General features: G+C 35.2%; 1 protein-coding gene across 1 annotated transcript in view; it reads left to right on the forward strand.

Annotated features, from left to right (window-relative positions):
* NCAM2 (neural cell adhesion molecule 2) overlaps window positions 1-22151 on the forward strand; it is a 251238-nt gene that overhangs the window by 152467 nt on the left and 76620 nt on the right. The window contains exon 12 of the mRNA XM_040265979.1: window positions 7646-7819. Coding sequence (XP_040121913.1) covers window positions 7646-7819 — 174 coding nt within the window. The remainder of the gene's footprint in view (window positions 1-7645; window positions 7820-22151) is intronic.

Raw genomic sequence — 22151 nt, forward strand, 5'->3', positions numbered from 1 at the left:
TTTGGTCACCTGATGTGAAGACTGGACTCACTGGAAAAAGACCCTCATGCTGGGAAAGACTGAAGGCAAATGGTGGAAATGGTAGCAGATATGAGATAATTATATAGAGTCACTGACTCAATGGCCATGAATTTGAGTAAACTCCAGGCAATAGTGGACAGGGAAGCCTGGTGAGCTGCAGTCCTTGGGGTCACAAAGACTTGGACATGACTTAGCAACTGAAAAATAAGAGCAGCTGAGAGTAGCTAGGTCTCTTTTTAAAACTGGCTAATTCTAGGACATCGTAGATGATGAATGCACAGTAGTATCTGATAATGGGATAACAATCATATTTATTATGGACATTGTATTTTATTAAACAATTCATAAATTTCACTTGATTTGCCACTTTATTCCTTCAAGACTTTTCCTACCTCCTTTTTTCACACAAGCTAATACTAGGAGACCTACTGAGATCTCCTGTGCTATGCTTAACAACTGATTTGTTTTAACCTCAGTTCAGGATTCTGTACTTACCCCTATTAAATTTCATCTTGTCCATTTGAGCTCATCCTTTTAACCTACTGAGATCCTGTCAAATCCAGCATTTTTGCTTTCTTTCCCAGATTGATTTAATTCGCAAATACCATGAAGCAGTCATTTGTATTTTCACCTATGTCATGGTTCAGCCAATGCAAGTCATTTTCAAGAATAGAGACCTTCTTATAGGTTAAGTTGGATCAATTGAACAGAATTCTGTTGATATGTAATTATAGCCAATCTACTTGCCCTTGTACCTGGACTACATTTTATCTAGACCTTTGTTCCATAAAATGTGAAAGCAGCTTGAAATCAGTTCATTGGAAAACACACTTTCTTCAACTAAATATAAAACTAAGTTTCTCTTCAGTTCAGTCACTCGGTCGTGTCTGACTCTGCGACCGCATGAACTGTAGCACACCAGGCCACATTGTCCATCACCAATTCCCAGAGTCCACCCAAACCCATGTCCATTGAGTCGGTGATGCCATCCAACCATCTCATCCTCTGTCGTCCCCTTTTCCTCCTGCCATCAATCTTTCCCAGCATCAGGGTCTTTTCAAATGAGTCAGTTCTTTGCATCAGGTGGCCAAAGTATTGGAGATTCAGCTTCAACATCCGTCCTTCCAATGAACACCAAGAACTGATCTCCTTTAGGATGGACTGGTTGGATCTCCTTACAGTCCAAGGGACTCTCAAGAGTCTTCTCCAACACCACAGTTCAAAAGCATCAATTCTTCGGTGCTCACTTTTCTTCACAGTCCAACTCTCAAATCCATACATGACCTCTGGAAAAACTATAGCCTTGACTAAACAGACCTTTGTTGGCAAAGTAATGTCTCTGCTTTTGAATAGGCTATCTAGGTTGGTCATAAGTTTCCTTCCAAGGAGTAAGCGTCTTTTAATTTCATGGCTGCAATCACCACATGCAGTGATTTTGGAGCCCAGAAAAATAAAGTAAGCCACTGTTTCCACTGTTTCCCCATCTATTTGCCATGAAGTGATATGACCAGATGCCATGAAACGCTGGACTGGAAGAAGCACAAGCTGGAATAAAGATTGCCGGGAGAAATATCAATAACCTCAGATATGCAGATGACACCACTCTTATGGCAGAAAGTGAAAAGGAACTAAAAAGCCTCTTGATGAAAGTGAAAGAGGAGAGTGAGAAAGTTGGCTTAAAGCTCAACATTCAGAAAACTAAAATCATGGCACCTGGTCCCATATATATCTGCTTATTGCCCTCTTTGTTATTAACCAGGTTGTTTATACTCTCACTTTACTTACTAGTTCCTTTTTATTTAATTGTATTGTTTTATATTATCAGAATTAAATTCAGAGAAACAATGCCTCTTATTATTCCTTTACTTGTTACAACATATAAATGATTACCAAGAAAGATTTTTTATGTTTTCTCCTTTATACTTTGATCAAACCATCAACCCATCAAACCATGTGACTTTAGACATATGCTTAAATATCAAAATTTACATCAATGTTATTTAGACACTGAGAGCTGTTTTAAAGAAAGGGTAAGTGGAATGATATTTGTAAATACCCTGTGATATATATCCCCATTAAGTTACCCGCACAACAGCAACTTTAATGCTGTTATTATTAACATTTTGTTTAAAATAAAACTGATACTAAATGAGTTTTATTTGCATAGAATCATACATCAGCTTCACAGACAGTCCCTGTGTGACTCCTGGACTGTGACACCAACTCTTTGCTACTATACACAGCAAAAATTTCTAAGCTGAATCTCAGTATTGTATCTTTTACCTACCACTTGACTGAATATTGACAGATGTCAGTGGATACAAAATACAGCAAAAATTTCTAAGCTGAATCTCAATATTGTATCTTTTACCTACCACTTGACTGAATATTGAAAGATGTCAGTGGATACAAAATAAAGTGATAGTAAGAAGGTGGTTATCAGGGAAGGATAGCAAAACTATGATAACTAATATTTACTAAGGGCTTATTATTAATATATTTCAAGTTCTGGTTTACATGTTTTTCATTACTTAATGTAAGTAACATCCCTAGCGTGGATGTTATTCTAATCTCCATTTTGGGGAGAAAAATACTGACTGTGGAAAAGATTAACAGACATGTCCAAGGTTGCAGTTGAAAAAAGGCCAGACTATGGATTTATAGATTTGATGATATGTATCCTGGCACTTCACCCAATCCTGTTGATACTAGAAGAGATGGAAAGGAAAAGTAAATGTAAATAAAGTGTTTGTACAATTATCCTTTTTATTCATTCAATGATAGGTGGCATTCTTTAGTTATTGAGATGGAAGGATCTAAGAACTAATTTACAAAACTATGCTAACAATGATGGGAGCATTGTGGATGAAATTCAATATCCATAATCCCCATTTTAAACAGTGGGTTGTGTTTGATCATTTTTTAAAATATGATCTTCTGCTTGAATACACCTAGTGAGGTTAGATATTTCAGGATTTTTTCCTTTTTTAATATAAATTTATTTATTTTAATTGGAGGTTAATTACTTTACAATATTGTATTGGTTTTCCCATACATCAACATGAATCCACCACAGGTATACACGTGTTCCCCATCCTGAACCCCCCTCCCTCCTCCCTCCCTGTACCATCCCTCTAGAGGGGCGTCTCAGTGCACCAGCCCCAACAACCAGTATCCTGCATCGAACCTGCACTGGCAATTCATTTCATATATGATATTATACATGTTTCAATGCCATTCTCCCAAATCATCCCACCCTCTCCCTCTCCCACAGAGTCCAAAAGACTGTTCTATACATCTGTGTCTCTTTTGCTGTCTCACATACAGGGTTATCGTTACCATCTTTCTAAATTCTGTATATATGTGTTAGTATACTGTATTGGTGTTTTTTCTTTCTGGCTTACTTCACTCTGTATAATCGGCTCCAGTTTCATCCACCTCGTTAGAACTGATTCAAATGTATTCTTTTTAATGGCTGAGTAATACTCCATTGTGTGTATGCACCACAGCTTTGTTATCTATTCATCTGCTGATGGACATCTAGGTTGCTTCCATGTCCTGGCTATTATAAACAGTGCTGTGATGAACATTGGGGTACACGTGTCTCTTTCAATTCTGGTTTTCTCAGTGTGTATGCCCAGCAGTGGGATTGCTGGGTCAGAAGGCAGTTCTATTTCCAGTTTTTTAAAGAATCTCCACACTGTTCTTCATAGTGGCTGTACTAGTTTGCATTCCCACCAACAGTGTAAGAGGGTTCCGTTTTCTCCACACCCTCTCCAGCATTTATTGCTTGTAGACTTTTGGATAGCAGCCATTCTGACTGGTGTGAAATGGTACCTCATTGTGGTTTTGATTTGCATTTCTCTGATAATGAGTGATATTGAGCATCTTTTCAAAGCAATCTACAGATTCAGTGCAATCCCTATCAAGTTACCAATGGTATTTTTCCCAGAGCTAGAACAAATAATTTCACAACTTGTATGGAAATCCAGAAAAAAAAAAAAAAAACCGTCAAATAGTCAAAGCAATCTTGAGAAAGAAGAATGGAACTGAAGGAATCAACCTCCCTGACTTCAGGCTCTACTACAAAGCCACAGTCATCAAGACAGTATGGTATTGGCACAAAGACAGAAATATAGATCAATGGAACAAAATAGAAAGCCCAGAGATAAATCCATGCACCTATGGACACCTTATCTTTGACAAAGGGGGCAAAAATATACAGTAGATTAAAGACAATCTCTTTAACAAGTGGTGCTGGGAAAACTGGTCAACCACTTGTAAAAGAATGAAACTAGAATACTTTCTAATACCATACACAAAAATAAACTCAAAATGGATTAAAGATCTAAGCGTAAGACCAGAAACTATAAAACTCCTAGAGGAGAACATAGGCAAAACACTCTCCAACATAAATCACAGCAGGATCCTCTATGACCCACCTCCCAGAATATTGGAAATAAAAGCTAAAACAAACAAATGGGATCTAATTAAACTTAAAAGCTTCTGCACAACAAAGGAAACTATAAGCAAGGTGAAAAGACAGCCTTCAGAATGGGAGAAAATAATAGCAAATGAAGCAACTGACAAACAACTAATCTCAAAAATATTTCAGGATCTTGAAAGCCAGACAGAAAAGTCTAAGTTTGAGGTTGTAAAGAGGAGGAAGCTCCTGAATATCTCCTCAGGAAAGTAATGTGATCAGAGTGGTGCTTTAGAAATATTGATTTTGCATTTCCATGCCATATGGATTCAAACTTGGTGGGCTGTCCAATAGAAGAGGAAGCTGAGAGCCACTAATGGCATTTCAGGAAGAAGCATATGGGGCGTGGGCTTTGGATTTCACAGTGCAAGCAGAAATGAAAAGATTGTGTTGTTCAGTTGCTAAGTGGTATCTCACTCTTTGAGACACCAAGGACTGTAGCACGCCAGGCTTCCCTGTCCTTCACCATCTCCCGGAATTTTCTCAAGAATTAAAATGCAAGAAAAATAAAAACAACTTTGTGACTAATGCTGATGTGTATATCAGAGGTAGGATCAAGAATGAATGTGATTATGAAACAATTGAGAAAGTGGAGAGAAGAATTAGAGGTGTTAGTTTAGATGTCAGGCACTATTTACTTGACCAAAGTCTGTACCTCTGTATCATATTTTTAGTTGATGATAGTTGTAACTTATCATATATTTCCTGAGGCCTGAGTATAGTCCATCACTTTTTTCAACAGTACATCTGTGTATATATGTATGTATATATGCTTGCATGTATAAATTGTGTATAGCAAATATTTTTTCCCTTTCCTCAAGAAATTCATAATTTAGTAGTCAGTGGGTGGTTGGACATATAAAATCAGATTTTATCTAAAAAAGATTTTAGAGCTTCAAATTACAAGCACACTTTTCTTTTTAGTCAGGTAACAGAAAGAAGAGGCCAACAAAAAATAAATATAAACGAAAACCAAGCTAAGAGTCAAGAGGTCTGAGAATAGATAGAAAAAATACCCACTCACCTATACTTTTGTGATGGTACATTTATGCTAAGATTAAAGGTTCAGTTGGTGTACCATTTCAGAGTATACAGCTTAGCAAATGGTGCACACTTCTGTACTTAGCATAAGAATCCCAAACTGTGTACATACCATAGGGTCAAAGGTGGGAGCCCAGAAGTATCCCTCCTCTCTCTCTGCATGCGTGCTCAGTCTCTCAGTTATGTCCAACTCTGGGCAGTATCCCACCAGGCTCCTCTTTCCATGGGATTTTCCAGGCAAGAATACTAGAGCAGATCACCATTTCCTACTCCATCTTCCTGACTCAGGGAACAAAACTGCATCTCCTGCATTGGCAGGCAGATTCTTTACCTCTGAACGACCTGGGAAGCCCTTCCAGCCTCCACTAGTACTTAAAACCTTTTCTTTTGAAATGTGTTGTCAAACTAAATGTTATTGCTATGATGTTACAGAGTCACTCAACATGGGCTCAGTCTTATGTGGAACAATCAATGTGTGTGTGTTTTCGCTCTTCTGCAAACTTTAGATCAAACCTACAGATGAAAAGAAACTTTGGTTATAATCTAGCGATTAAAGAAACTTTGCTTTACCATCTAAGCCACCAGGGAAGCCCTGTAAAATTATAATAATGATTATACATGACAGCTTAAATAAATTATTAAGATAACTTAAAATGTCTATTTCCAGGTAATATTTTCATAGCTGTATGACATTGGGATGCATCCATATTCTGCATATTTATTTCTGAACCTTAGAGTTTTAGTATAATGCACTTCATAGGACTGTCAAATAATTTGCAATCACTAATTAGAGCTGAAATGTACACTGTTGCATTTCTTTACGATATTAATATCCAAAAGGCCATAAACCTGACCTCTTGGCTCTTGTCCAGTGTCATTTGTAAGACATACTTTTATGTGATCTACAGTGCTCTCTTTTAACTCTAGCAAATAAGGCACATTTGACTCTTGACAGTCATTAGAGATTTTTATATGAATGTTTGATTATACTGAAACAAAAATTTACATTTACTGCATTATTTTCAATCAAGTGATTTTCTTTTTGTAAAGTTGATTCCGGAGATGGAACTATGTACTTAATTTACATATTTATAAAACACCTATATATAATTTACCTAAATTGTATATATTTCTAATCTTTATGATTTTTTTCAAATGTGATATTGAAGAAAGACTGAGATTGAGAGACAGAAGGGACAGAGAGAAATTCCTTTAATGTTTAACATGTCTCTAATTGCTCATGTTTTCAGAGCAGAGGTTTCATTGATTTCCTCATCAAGACTTTTTGCTTTCTTACACTCTCCTGTTGCTTGTTTGGCCTTTCAGATAATTCTTACAAGGCTTTGTGTACTAGAAAATAAAATGAAGTTTCACCCAAAAGTATCTGCTCAAGGGTATCTTCTTGAGTTTGAAGTAATATGAGTAAAGGATTATTACAAAAGCACACAGAAAAAAGATTTTGTAACTGTTTCCTTTAATTGCAGGGATAAAAATGTAAATATCTCAACTAAAGGATTAAAACTTAAATATGTAACATTATTTTAATTAAATGATTCATAAGGGAAATTTTAAAAGATAGTTTAAAGTTTTATTTATTTCATAATGACAATTTCTCTAAAATTTGCCCAATTATTAATATAATTTTTATAAACAAAAATAAATCTCACATTTTCACTAAAGATAATTATTTATGTTAATAATTCAATAAAATCTAGTTTTCTTATATTTTACTTTCACCTGCCTTCTCTCTCTCTCTCACACACACACACACGCGCGCACACAAACTCATGAACTTGTTTTTCTTGAATGGAAATAAAATGCTTATATTGGATAGTAAAGACAGAAGTAAAACTATTCCCTTAATAAATGAAATTTAATATTGAATTGACTATTTTCTACAGTAATAAACATGAACTAGTGTATACGTTCCTATAATTTGAAGAGATCATTCAGTGGTTTGTGCAAGCTTTGTAATTCAAGTATATTAAGTCATAGAGGCAGCAATTTTCCTTTATCCCTAGTTCTCAGAGCACCATAAATCTTAATAATGGCCATCCACATTACCTGGGTTCTATTTCCTTTGTTTTTATTCCTTTGTAGACGTTCCATCAAGTCCCTATGGGGTGAAGATTATAGAGCTGTCACAGACCACAGCCAAGGTTTCTTTCAGCAAGCCGGACTCCCATGGAGGTGTGCCTATTAATCACTATCAAGTGGATGTCAAAGAAGTGGCATCAGAAACCTGGAAAATAGTACGCTCCCATGGAGTTCAAAGTGAGTCAATGATTTCAAAGCGTGTTGGTTAATCCAAGCTCATCTTCAATATACCTGTATGATTAGCTTTTAATTTTCCCTTCAATGTGCTATTTTTATTTTAATGAGATAGGATGGGGAGACTTTCCCACTGTCCTGTTCTTCTTCAGAATTTATTAATAAAGAGTAGAAAATTTTCCATCTTTAGTAAAGTTTAAAGAGTTGTAGGAATGTTCCGGAGGTCCAGTGGTTAGGACTCAGCACTCTCACTGCCATAGCCTGGAATTCAGTCACTGGTTGGGGAACTAAGATCGTATGAGCTGCAGGGTGTGGCCAAAACTAAGATTTAAAAAATAAGAATTGAGAGTAATCACCAAAGTTTAATTTCAAGGGGAAAAAGTTTGTATTTAAAATTTGGATGTTGGAAAAGAAATTGGTGACATGTTACACTTGAAAGCTGAATATTATCAGTTATCAAACTTCATTTATTAATATTTCTTTCATGAGTAGGTATGGAAGTCATGCTGTAAAATATAGATGCCTTGCATATATACTTATGAAGCCACCTGTACAACTTGACCCCGCATGCTAACATTTACTTCAAAATTATGTTTGAAAAACAGATTTTTACTGAGAGTCATGACATTTTGATTAATAGAATTAGCTAAATCTGAGAAGTTGAAACAGTTTACAGCACTTCTTTCCACTTATGTAGAATTTCATCATGTGAATGTGTGATATTTCTGCCATTATTAGGAGAAGAAACTAAAGAGGAAACAATAGTAAATTAACAGATTGGGACTCTGTTAATTGGGATATAGTGCTTCCCTGGTGGCTCAGATAGTAAAGAATCTGCCTGCAATTCAGGAGACCCAGGTTCCAATCCTCAGTGGGGAAGATGCCCTGAAGAGTAGAATGGCAATCCACTCCAGTGTTCTTGCCTGGAGAATTCCATGGACAGATGAGCCTGGCGGGCTACAGTCCATGGGGTCGCAGACTCAGACAGGACTGAGCGACTTATACACATGCGCACAAATGGGACATAGAATAACATCTTGTGGCCCAAAAGGATAGTATAAAATAGTAAAGAAAGTATTGTTGCATAGTTTCCCTCTGCTGGCTCTGCCTTGACTCTAACATGTATGGTTTAAGGTTTCTATAAAAGGCATGAACCTTCCTGTGACGGTGTCCTAGTAGACAATGGAGACAGAACAGATAAAATCACTCTAGACTCACCTGTGTTGAGTTGGCACAGACATGAAGACAAGAAATGTCAAGTCTGGACATTATAGAAATTGCACTTGGCAGAATATTTACATTGCCATACCCTCCACAAGCTGGGTATTCCCACTGGGATTACCAACCCTAGAAATCTAGAATATGTGTCTGGCATTTGTTCTTCCTTTAGCAAGGAGATGTACCATTTTCATAAAGATATGGTAAAGATATAAAATAGCGTAAGATCAGAATAGCAAATGCTTTATACTAATAGAAATATGAAATGTGGAATGCATAATGATGGTTATGTTTGCTATAAAGTTTGCATCAATAATTTGACTTTTTGAATATATGAGATAGTTTAGACTTAAACATTCTGCCTTAAGCACACATATTTCATTAAGTCGCTGTAGTTTACTTTAAAAGGGATACTTCAATCTTGCTCATATTTTCATCACTAGACAAGTTTAGGTGCTTTTAACAATGCCTAGAATTATTCTCATACCGTGGCCAATCTACAATCTCCTCTCACAATCACCCCTGCTTTGGACGTGATTTCAAGCTAAAATTCTCTCTTCCCCAGAATGAGTGGCAAGAAAGGAACTGCATATTTCTTACATTATATTGCATTTATATTTTAATATAGGCACTAGTGACAGTCGCTCAGTCGTATCTGCACCTGTGGCAAACCCTAACTATCTTCTGTCTGAGTTACACCCAGGCATCTTAGCTGAAATGTTCATACTTACTATAATATCCTCTTTATCATGTATCTATTTAAAATAAAATTTAAAAGGCTGATTTCATTTCATAGACCTCAAAATTTTGTTGAAGTTTGAATTGTGAGACATAATAAAATCTGTAATGTGTGTATCTATGTATAGTTATGAATATGTGTATACACAAACCTCAGAATTTGCGATCTTATTTAGCATTATTTTTTAAATTGTTTTCCATTGCAAAGTATTTATCTACTTTGAAGATGTTTTAAGGGACTCATATATTTTTGAATAATGAAAAAATGATATTACTGTATATTTGTTTTATAATTTGTGCTAATCATTCAGCATAAACTTTGAGATTTTTATGAACATAATCGTAATCATTGCCTTTGAAGCATTTCTTAGAAGATTGACTTAGGTTTATCTGTATAAAGGTAGGTGCATATGGTCATGAACATTTCAGCTACTGCATATTTTTGCCCTCAGAGTGGTTTTCTTCTAATTTAGTTTAGTGTCTGTTTAGTTACATTTCCATGTATCTACATTATATACTATTCATGTATCTGATTCCAATTGCCAATATCATAGTGAAAGTGAAAGTGAAGTCGCTCAGTCGTGTCTGACTCTGCAACCCCATGGACTGTAGCCTACAATGCTCCTCCGTCCATGGGATTTTCCAAGCAAGAGTACTGGAGTGTGTTGCCATTTCCTTCTCCAGGGGATCTTCCCAACCCAGGAATCGAACTTGGGTCTCCCGCTTTGTAGGCAGATGCTTTACCATCTGAGCCACCAGGGAAGTAACCTAGACATAAATATCAGCTCTTGCTTGATTGTAATGTCATTCAGTAGGAAATTTCCTGTTAGTAGATTGTGATTCTAAATGACTCATTAATTAATCTTCTGTGAATTTCAGTTGCTCACTCTGCATCTGGCTTAGAGGGCAATTGAAGACTGGACCTATTATTATATTCTTCTCCAAGGCTTAACTAAACCATTACTGATCATCTTAATCATTGATGTGACACAAAACTAATTTTCAAAACATAGAGAATTATGAGCAAATCAGATATCAAAACTAAACTATTCAAATATGGAATGTGAGTCATCCTAATATTTAATTTTGAGTGAAAATCATGTATTACAGGTGGAGTAAGACTTTTTGACTGGGAGGGCTACATGACATACTCATTACCATATCATTTAACATTTTGCGTTATATATACCTCATTGGGCACAAATGAAGACAAATAATAATCTTGCACACTTGCTACTCAATTTTCAGTCTTCAAGCTGAAAATGAAAAATTAATATTTTAAAATATCAAGCTCTTTTTAACAGAGAAGAAAAGAATTCTCTCAAAGAGCATAATCTATTTCTATTGATTTGTGAAATGTTTAGAAACACACATAAAATCACAGCTAGAATCACACACAGAAGTCCTTCCAGTGTAAACCAAAATTATTATACACTTTGCTTTATTTAGGTCTAAGCTTATAGTAGAATTTCCCTTTGTTACTGAAAATAAGGGAGATAAGTTTTATTTGAACATAAGAGCACATTCTAAATAAAAATTCATTGAAACTTTTACTTTTACAAGTTATTGCCTTTTTCACTAATCAAGGGATATAATAATTGACTATAATTTTAAAATAAATACCTGGTTGGATTTTTCAATCCTTTCATTGCATAGTTCCATTGAACTTTAAATGTGGCTTTGCAGGATGCAATTTCATTGTGTATATTTTAATTTATTGATGGCAATTTTAACATTAAAGTATTTAGTTTGTAAACATTACAGTTAAGATTATGTGCATGCTTCATGTTACATATAATTCAAAGCTTTTTATGCAGGTTTTAGTGTTAGTGAAAGATCTGTTTTAATTAAAATTTGGAAGAAAAAATCAATTTATATGATAGAAAAAGCCATTTTCTTCTTTGAAAAGTAGCATTTAATAAGCATATTTTCCAAAATTGTTTTTAAGTATTTGTTTGGATTTATAACATATAAATCTATGTCTGATAGATCAGCAAACTGTTTTGAATAGAAGCTTAAATTGAAGTAGATTGAAGATTAGTACTGTCCTACTATATATTTTTTTCACTTTAACATTTACATTGTTCAGTTTGTTATCAATTTTAAAATTTCTAAATCCTTCATGGTAGTCTGTTGTCAAAGTTGTTTCTGCTCCCTGATTTTCTCCTAGACTTATTTTGTTGTTTTTATTTATTTTATTGTTTTTATTTATTTTATTCTCTGTCATTCACTCTGGAAACTTTTCTCAAATATTTGGTGATCCTTGTCTAGATGTGTATGCTAAAAAGTGAGAAAAAACCACTTGGTGTTGTTTACAAAGACAGGGCTTCTCAGCCTTGTGATCAGTTTGTTCAACAGCTCCTGGATTCTTCATTGGTGATTGAGGAACATATTGTATATGTATAATGCTATGTCCGCAGCATACATAATATTGTAAGAGGCCATGATTCTATTAAATTGTCAATTAATTTTTAATGAAAATGTACAGATTAGGCCTCTTTCAATCTGAATGTAAAATTCAGAATTATCATTAGTGGAAACATTTTATTAATGCTATTAAATATAAAAATTTCTTCCATGGTCATTGTTGAGTATGAAACTTTTATGCTTTTGTTAGTATTTTAAAATAATGCCAGTGATTATTTAAAATATAGAATAAAAATAATGAGAATGAACATCATAATTCAACAAAATTAATCCCATACACGTATTTCTTCAAATGCATTTTGCCATATTATGATGTTATCTAAATTGTCACATTCCTAAATTTATGAGGAATTTTCTATGTTATGTTGTGGTACCATTAAAAATAAAGAAATCATTAATATGTTTTTGCTACTTGAAAACTTCCTTATATATATATATATATATTTGGAGCACCTCAGAACATATCCCTGAATATAATGTGAGCATACTTTTAGGTCTTTTCTGTCTCTGCTTCTTTCAAACCATATACACAGTGGTTTATTTTAACTTTAAAAATGAATTTCCTTTTTTCCCTCTTATCTTTGTGTTTTTCTCTTTTGTATGTATGTTCTTGAAATTCATATTACTATATATTTTCTTTTGTTTTATGATATATTGGCAGATATCTTTCATAATCATTGAGTAAAGGATTCGTGTGATCCAGTGACATGAATCTATGATAGCTAGTTCATGTTTGAAATGCTGTAATATACCATTTCTCAACAAACTTCTTTGCCTACCACTCGTGATGAAATGGATCTAAAGGGGTTCTTTGGTTTGTTTGCTTGTTTTTGCTTAAATAATCTAGTTTCTCAATAGCTAAAATATATTTTGACATCATTCCAAATTACACTTTACAATTTTTATTCCAATGCTTCTTTGAATCTGTATTACTTGCAATTGCCTAAGCAAAACTTGATTTCCCTCCACATATACTATTCAATTTCACGATTTTAGAAATTATTTAAAATGATCATTAGTGTTAGCTCTAGCAGTGGCACCCCACTCCAGTACTCTTGCCTGGAAAATCCCATGGACGGAGGAGCCTGGTAGGCTGCAGTCCATGCGGTCACTAAGAGTCAGATACGACTGAGCGTCTTCACTTTAACTTTTCACTTTCATGCATTGGAGAAGGAAATGGCAGCCCACTCCAGTGTTCTCGCCTGGAGAATCCCAGGGATGGGGGAGCCTGGTGGTCTGCCATCTATATGGTCGCACAGAGTTGGACACAACTGAAGCGACTTAGCAGCAGCAGCAGCAGCAGCAGCAAACTGTTGCAGATTTTTAAAACTTAATAAGCTCCAGTATTTTCTTAAGATTCTCTTCAAGAAATACTTTTTATATTTCTACTCTTTTCAACATAAATATACCTAAAGAAAAGTGGCTATCATTTCTAAATGGCTATATTTCAGTGGTGAAAGGCATAAGAGAAACTGACTGCAAAAACCATCTGTCTATGTTAAATGCAAGTGCAGTAAACTCTTATGAATTGCAAAGAAAGAAAGAAAAAAGTAATTCACAGTAATTTCATATTTTAACTGAAAGGAAATCTGTTCTAATTTTCATGTAGTGGAAAGACTTCTGTATGTTAAAATTCAAAACAAGAATATCTTGGACGGTTTCCATTGTGCCTATAAAAAGAACTCGAACTAAATTACAAATTTATATATAATTGCAATCTTAATGAATTTAAACTATATAGAACAAAGTTTAGAGGGAACTAAGCTAAGAGGAAAATGGTGTGAAATAGCAGTGTTAAGTAAAATTCCTTGTCTGCTAGAAACTTCCTCACATATGTCAGGATGAAGAGACAAATTCATACAAAATTCTGTACTCAGCCTTGTCTCTACTGTAATGAGAGAGTTTTATACAAATAAGTTTTTTAGATTTTTTATGTAAAATTAATGAGCTTTTGTGTGTGGTTATAATTTTATGAATCACAGAAATAAAGATTATGGAGAAATAGAATTAATTTATACAGGAAAAAATGTGGAGAGTGAGAAAAGAAACATGAATATTTCATGAATATTTTATAGGAATTTAATCCACAGGCGGATGAAAGTATCCATAGATCCTAGAAACTTAAAAAAAATAGAACCAACTTCACTGCTCAAACATACAGTCTTCTGGATATGTTAGAATGCAGTGTAAATAAAGTCTTCACTGAAATATGGCTTACAAATTCTTAATTCAGTGAGCAATCCCTGTGGCCTAAGCATCATGATTATTTGGATAGTGAACTTAAACGATTGGGGCCTTCAGAAGACATCTAAATTTTGTTCCCCTAAACTTTTTGAAATCATGCCCCAAACTATTTCACTCTGTTAAAATTATTTGATTTTTATTATTAAAATATATTATGAACAGCATTTTTCTATTATTGTTTATAAATATACTGATAGTTTAAAGAGAGCATAGACCTTTACTTTTATAAACTAAGTGGCTCAAGATTCTTTTGTTGGAAAGGTTCTAATGCCTTCTTTGATAGTACCATCCTCCTAAGGAGGATGAACTCCATGGACTATCATTAGAAGTGATTTCAGACTGACACTGCTCTGCTTCTCAGCAATTTAATATCATCTGTGGACCATGGAGATAATGTTCCTATTTTGTCTTACTGTTGCTATCTCATGTCCTCCAGTTTTCTACATTAAGGTCTGATTAACATTTTGAACTAATAGTGTTCTGCTTTGATTTTTGTCAATGTCATTTAACAAAATCACTATTGCATATATCAGTGACATTAAAATAGGATGCTCACATTCCAAGATATGTAAAAGATCAGTCATTAGGGTGCATAAAAGTAATCTGAAAATTAATTCCATTTCTCCAATCGAATGATATAAAACATAATTCAAATAATCATATTCAATAAATGATCAATAATACTATGTATACATGTATACATATGCAAATATGTATTATGTGTTTGTGGGTGCTTCTTGTGTCTTTTCTTCTTAATCTCATAACATTCCCTCAAACACTTGGCACATCAAAACCAGCCACTTGTTGTGCCAAACACACATTCTACTTTCTTTGGTCATGCTTGAATTTCACTCTTTTTTGTCCATCCTTCACATCCCAATATAAACTTGAACTTATTTGTAAAAATTTATTTCATTATCTTTTAGTAAAAATATTTTATATTCTTTTGCATATCTTTAATAAGTATAGCTTATACCAGTCTCTGCCTGCCAGCTAATTACCTCATAATATAAATATTAAGACATGAATCATCTTTCCATCTTGACCACACATTTGAGAACTTGTATATCATAATGTGTGAACCTATCAATGTTCCATATCACCTGAGATGAATTAATGCATCATGTAATTACTAAGTTTGTTTATAATAAAATAAAATTATGTTATTAACTATTTCTAAACATCTGCCAATGTGGCTCAGATGGGAAGGAACCTCTCTGCAATGTGGAAGACCCCGGTTCGATTCCTGGCTTGGGAAAATTCCCTGGAGAAGGAAATGGCAACCCACTCTAGTATTCTTGATGGAGAATTCCATGGACAAAGGGGCTTGGTGGGCTATTGCCCATGGGGTCACAAAATTTCAGACACAACTGAGCAACTAACACTTTCACTTTTCATGAAAATGAATTATAATTAAAAAAACCACTTAAGCAAGTTGGTTGTTTCATCTTGCTTTGCAGTTTCTAATGACTACACAGGCTCTTCTGGCAACTAATGCTATGTACTTATCCATCCTATAAAACCTAATTCTATTTATATTAATAAATTGTCATGCCACCTACTAAGATTTTTAAAATATATATTATAGGATTTTAAAATATTAGACATATTTAAAGTATAGACATAGTAGACTATTGAGAAAATTGAGGTAGTTGTTTACTTTCCTCTAAAAAATGGGCTAGAAGTGAAGTCAAATGAAAGTCACTCGGTCGTGTCTGACTCTTTGCGACCCCATGGACTATACAATCCATGGAATTCTCCAGTCCAGAATACTGGAATGGGTAGCCTTTCCCTTCTCCAGGGAATCTGTCCATCCCGGGGATCAAACCAAGTCTCCTGCATTGCAGGCGGATTTTTTACCAACTGAGCTATCAAGGAAGCCTTAAAAAAGTGGACTTAATTATTCCTAATTTTCTTCCCATATATGAAGATGCCTTCATATCATATATGAAGATGCCTCTTCATAAAAAAGGCATCATTAAACCACTGAATGACATGTGCTGCTGCTATTGGTTCACTTATCATTAGAGAAGCAAGGAAATCTCCTTAGTGATAGATCGTGCCTGTGCATAATCTGGTGATTTTGCCATGTCAATGGACAGCATGTTTTTCACATGGCAAAGAATGAATGTATTCCACAAAGCTGCTTTCACTTGTAATGTTTTGCCAAAGATCTTTTTGTTTGTTTGTTTAATCTTTATTTATTTATTATTTTTACTTTACAATATTGTATTGATTTTGCCACACATCAACATGAAAGATCTTGATTTCCACAACTGATCCCTGATTTGACACAGAAACACATGAAGAGAACTTATTTTATTTTATTTTTAATATAAATTTATTTATTTTAATTGGAGGTTAATTACTTTACAGTATTGTATTGGTTTTGCCATACATCAACATGAATCCACCACGGGTGTACACATGTTCTCCATCCTGAAACCCCCTCCCCATACCATCCCTCTGGGTCATCCCAGTGCACCAGCCCTGAGCATCCTGTATCCTGTATCGAACCTAGACTGGTGATTCATTTCATATATGATATTATACATGTTTCAATGACATTCTCCCAAATCATCCCACCCTCTCCCTCTCCCACAGAGTCCAAAAGACTGGTCTCTACATCTGTGTCTCTTTTGCTGTCTTGCATACAGGGTTATCGTTACCATCTTTCTAAATTCCGTATATATGTGTTAGTATACTGTATTGGCATTTTCCTTTCTGGCTTACTTCACTCTGTATAATAGGCTCCAGTTTTATCCACCTCATTGGAACTGATTCTAATGTATTCTTTTTAATGGCTGAGTAATACTCCATTGTGTATATGTACCACTGTTTTCTTATCCATTCATCTGCTGATGGACATCTAGGTTGCTTCCATGTCCTGGCTATTATAAACAGTGCTGTGATGAATATTGGGGTACATGTGTCTCTTTCAATTCTGGTTTCCTCGGTGTGTATGCCCAGCAGTGGGATTGCTGGGTCATAAGGCAGTTCTATTTCCCATTTTTCAAGGAATCTCCACACTGTTTTTCCACAGTGGCTGTACTAGTTAGCATTCCCACCAACAGTGTAAGAGGGTTCCGTTTTCTCCACACCCTCTCCAGCATTTATTGCTTGTAGACTTTTGGATCGCAGCCATTCTGACTGGCGTGAAATGGTACCTCACTGTGGTTTTGATTTGCATTTCTCTGATAATGAGTGATGTTGGGCATCTTTTCATGTGTTTGTTAGCCATCTGAATGTCTTCTTTAGAGAAATGTCTGTATAGTTCTTTGGCCCATTTTTTGATTGGATGGTTTATTTTTCTGGAATTGAGCTGCAGGAGTTGCTTGTAAATTTTTGAGATTAGTTGCTTGTCAGTTGCTTCATTTGCTATTATTTTGTCTCATTCTGAGGCTGTCTTTTCACCTTGCTTATAGTTTCCTTTGTTGTGCAGAAGCTTTTGACTTTAATTAGGTCCCATTTGTTTACTTTTGCTTTTATTTCCAATATTCTGGGAGGTGGGTCATAGAGGATACTGCTGTGATTTATGTTGGATAGTGTTTTGCCTATGTTCTCCTCTCTTATAGTTTCTGGTCTTACGTTTAGATCTTTAATCCATTTTGAGTTTATTTTTGTGTATGGTATTAGAAAGTGTTCTAGTTTCATTGTTCTACAAGTGGTTGACCACTTTTCCCAGCACCACTTGTTAAAGAGATTGTCTTTTCTCCATTGTATATTCTTGCCTCCTTTGTCAAAGATAAGGTGTCCATAGGTGCATGGGTTTATCTCTGGGTGTATAACTTATGTGCAACATTATATTTTACAGGTATACAATATAGTGATTCATGACTTTTAAAGGTTATAACCCATTAATACATGCTATTAAACATTAGCTATATTCCTTGTGTTGTGTAATGTACTTTTTATACAAAATATTTTATACTTCTTAATCACCTATCCTTTTATTGTTCCTCACTGTTCCTTCTCCCCACTGATAACCACTAGCTGTTCTTTATATCTGTGGGTCTGTGCCTCTTTTATTGTATTCGCTAGTATGTTGTAATTTTTGTGTTCCACTATCAGTGCTGTCATGCAATATTTGCCTTTCTCTCTCTGACATATTTCAATCAGCATAGGGTACTTTCAATACCCTGCAAGCCCATCCATGTTGCTGTATATAGCAGGTTTTCATTTTTTATGACTGAGTAGTATTTCAGTGTGTTTGTGTGTGTATGCACCACATCTTCTTTATCCATTCACCTGTTAATGAACACTTACGTTGCTTCCATATCTTGGCAACTGTAAATAATGCTGCTATGAATATTGAAGTGCATGTATCTTTTCTAATTATGGTTTTGGGGTTTTTTGGCCATATTCCCAGGAATGGATACTGGGTCATATGGAATTTCTAGTTTTAGTTTTATGAGAAACCACCAGTAATCAAAACGCTAAGGTACTGGCATGAAACAGATATATATATCAATGGAATAGGATAGAGACCTCAGAAATAAACCCACACACTTATGGTCAGTTAATCTATGACAAAGGAGGCAAAAATATTCAATGGAGAAAACAATTTCTTCAGTAAGTGGTTCTGGGAAAACTGGACAGCTACCTGTAAAAGAATGAAATTAGAACATTTCCTAATGCCATACACAAAACTAAACTCAGAATGGATTAAAGACCTAAATGTGAGGCAACCACTATAAAACTCTTACAAGAAAACAGGCAGAATATTCTTTGGCATAAATCACAGCAAGATCCTTTTTGACCTATTTTCCACAGTAATGAAAATATAAACAAATAAGACCTAATTAAACTTAAAAGCTTTGTACAGCAAAGGAAACCACAAAGAAGATGAAAGGACAACCCTCAGAATGGGAGTAATATTTGCAAATGAAGTAATTGGCAAAGGATTAATCTCCAAAATATACAACAACCTCATGCAGCTTCATATAAACACACACACACACACACACACACACACGCACACACACACACACACACAGCAAGTAACCCAATCAAAAATGAGTGGAAGACCTAAACAGACATTTCTCCAAATAAAATATACAAATGGCCAACAAACACATGAAAAGATGCTCAACATTTCTCATTATTAGAGAAATGCAGGGCAAAACTACAATGAGGTATGCTCATACACTTGTCTGAATGGCCATCTTCAAAAAATCTACAAACAGTAAACATTGGTGAGGGTGTGGAACAAAGGGAATTCTCTTGCACTGTTGGTGAGAATGTAAATTGATACAACTACTATGGATACAACTACTATGGGGAACATTGTGGAGGTTCCTTTAAAAACTAAAAATACCGTATGAGCCAGCATCGTACTAAGGAACATATACCCTGAGCAAACCATAATTCAAAAAGAAATGTACACAATTCAAAAATAGCAAGCAATTGATTAGAAATGAAGGGGATATCTGAGTTCAATGTGGAGAAAAGCAAAGCCTCTCTAGGAGAAATTTTGAATATTAATATGAGTTTAAAATAATAGTATATAACTTCCTTGAATATGGAGGAATAAAGAATTTAGACAAACTAAAAACTCTGGGGGAGACAAACTCCCCAAGCTGCACATGGTGAATTGATTCAGAATCTTGCTCACTTTCTGGGGGGAATTTCTGGATTGTCTTGTGGTTTGGTGTGTGGATAAATAAGAACATAAACAATAGAGTAAGATCAGTTCATTCCTCATTATTTGGAAATGTGTCTAGGAACCTTGGTATATAAGGTTATATATATGCTATTAAACTAAACTAATTTAGTATTTTAAAATACATAAAACTGAAAGAACAAGTTCTCCAAAATGCACCATAGGCAGAAGGAAATGTCTTTTTTTCCTGCAGTGAGAAACTTAAGAACTCTTAAGAATCAGATTGTTCAATCTGACTTTATTCTGAAACTTTCATTATTGCATCTTACTGTAATTGTAATGTGTTCCTGTGAACTATAGGAAAAATCACTGAGTTGTGTCCATCTTACAGTGCTGAGAATATGTGAAGATCATCCGTATGGATTTACATTGTTTATTCTAGTGAGAATCCAGAAATACATGCATGCCTGTATGCTAAGTCGCCTCAGTTGTGTCCAACTGTCTGCAACACTATGGACTGTAGCCCACCAGGCTCCTCTGTCCATGGGATTCTCCAGGCAAGAATACTGGAGTGGGTTTTCTTGCCCTCCTCCAGGGAGTCTTCCTGACCTAGGGATTGGACCCACATCTTACATCTCCTGCATTGGCAGGAGGGTTCTTTACCAGTAGGTCCACATTGAGAAGCCCTAGAAATACATAACTAAGTAAAATATTCTGAGAAATAAGTTTTGCCTTCTAATAGCTTAAATTAAATCTTGGAAGAAAAGTATATGCAGAATTACTCTTTGTATAGTTTTTACTTTTATATGTAATTAATGACTTTGAGTGAAAGTAAAAGTCAGTCAGTCGTGTCTGATTCTTTGTGACCCCATGGACTACATAGTTCATGGAATTCTCCAGACCAGAATACTGGAGTAGGTAGCCTTTCCCTTCTCCAGGTGATCTTCCCAACCCAGGGATTGAACCCAGGTCTCCCACATTGCAGGTGGATTCTTTACCAGCTGAGCCACAGGGGAAGCCCAAGGATACTGGAGTGGGTACCCTATCCCTTCTCCAGTGAATCTTTCTGACCCAGGAATCGAACTGGGGTCTCCTGCATTACAGGTGGATTTTTTACCAGTTGAGTTATCAGGGGAGCCCCATGTCTTTGAGAGAGGATACATTTTCCTCACTTTTGAGTTTATGAAGACTTTTTGGATTCCTTGGTTGCAGTGATTTCCTGTACTCTGGTTTTACAGTCTGAGATGCAAGCATGGGACAATGCAAAGCTTTAAGATAGAATCCACACTGCTACTTCTTGACTGTTTGATCCTCTGAGCCCCCATTTATTTATCTGTGAAATGAAGGATACAACAGATCTGGACTTGTCTAGGTATACAATGATATATCATCAAATAGAATTTGAGTGGTGGATTCTTTGAAAAAACAAAACATTTTATTTGAGGAAGTAAAATGCTCTTTAAATGTTCAGTAATGCAAGAATAAATTGAATAAACTAGGGATCAAGGATAACAAGTATAGATTTAGAAAATGTCTGTTTATGATCAGTTTTTAAGTGAGCTTTTATTTAGCATATGTTTTAAAATGTCAATTCAAAAACTCTTTATTGCCTTTTCATTATGCATTTGAAATATGTAGGCTCTGTGAGGGCAAGAGACAATGCATACAATATGTGTGCTATGTGTTCTGCCCATAAGAATCTTACAATAGAAAGCTTCTCTCAGTAAAGCATTCAGAATCCAAAGTAGTAGGCATAATTGATAACATTAAAAATATGTATAAATGTTATTCAATTCAGTTCAGTCACTCAGTTGTGCCCAACTCTTTGAGACCCCATGGACTGCAGCACACCAGGCTTCCCTGTTCATCAACAATTCCTAGAGCTTGCTCAAACTCATGTCCATTGAGTTGGTGATGCCATCCAACCATCTCTTCCTCTGTTGTCCCCTTCTCCTCCTACCTAGTCTTTCCTAGGATCAGAGTCTTTTCCAGTTTGTCAGTTCTTTGCATAAGGTGGCCAAAATATTGGAGCTTCAGCTTCAGCATCAGTCCTTCCAATGAATATTCAGGATTGATTTCCTTTTGGATTGACTGGTTGGATCTCCT

This window comes from Oryx dammah, unplaced genomic scaffold, assembly GCF_014754425.2.
Source record: "Oryx dammah isolate SB20612 unplaced genomic scaffold, SCBI_Odam_1.1 HiC_scaffold_2, whole genome shotgun sequence".
NCBI lineage: Eukaryota > Metazoa > Chordata > Mammalia > Artiodactyla > Bovidae > Oryx > Oryx dammah.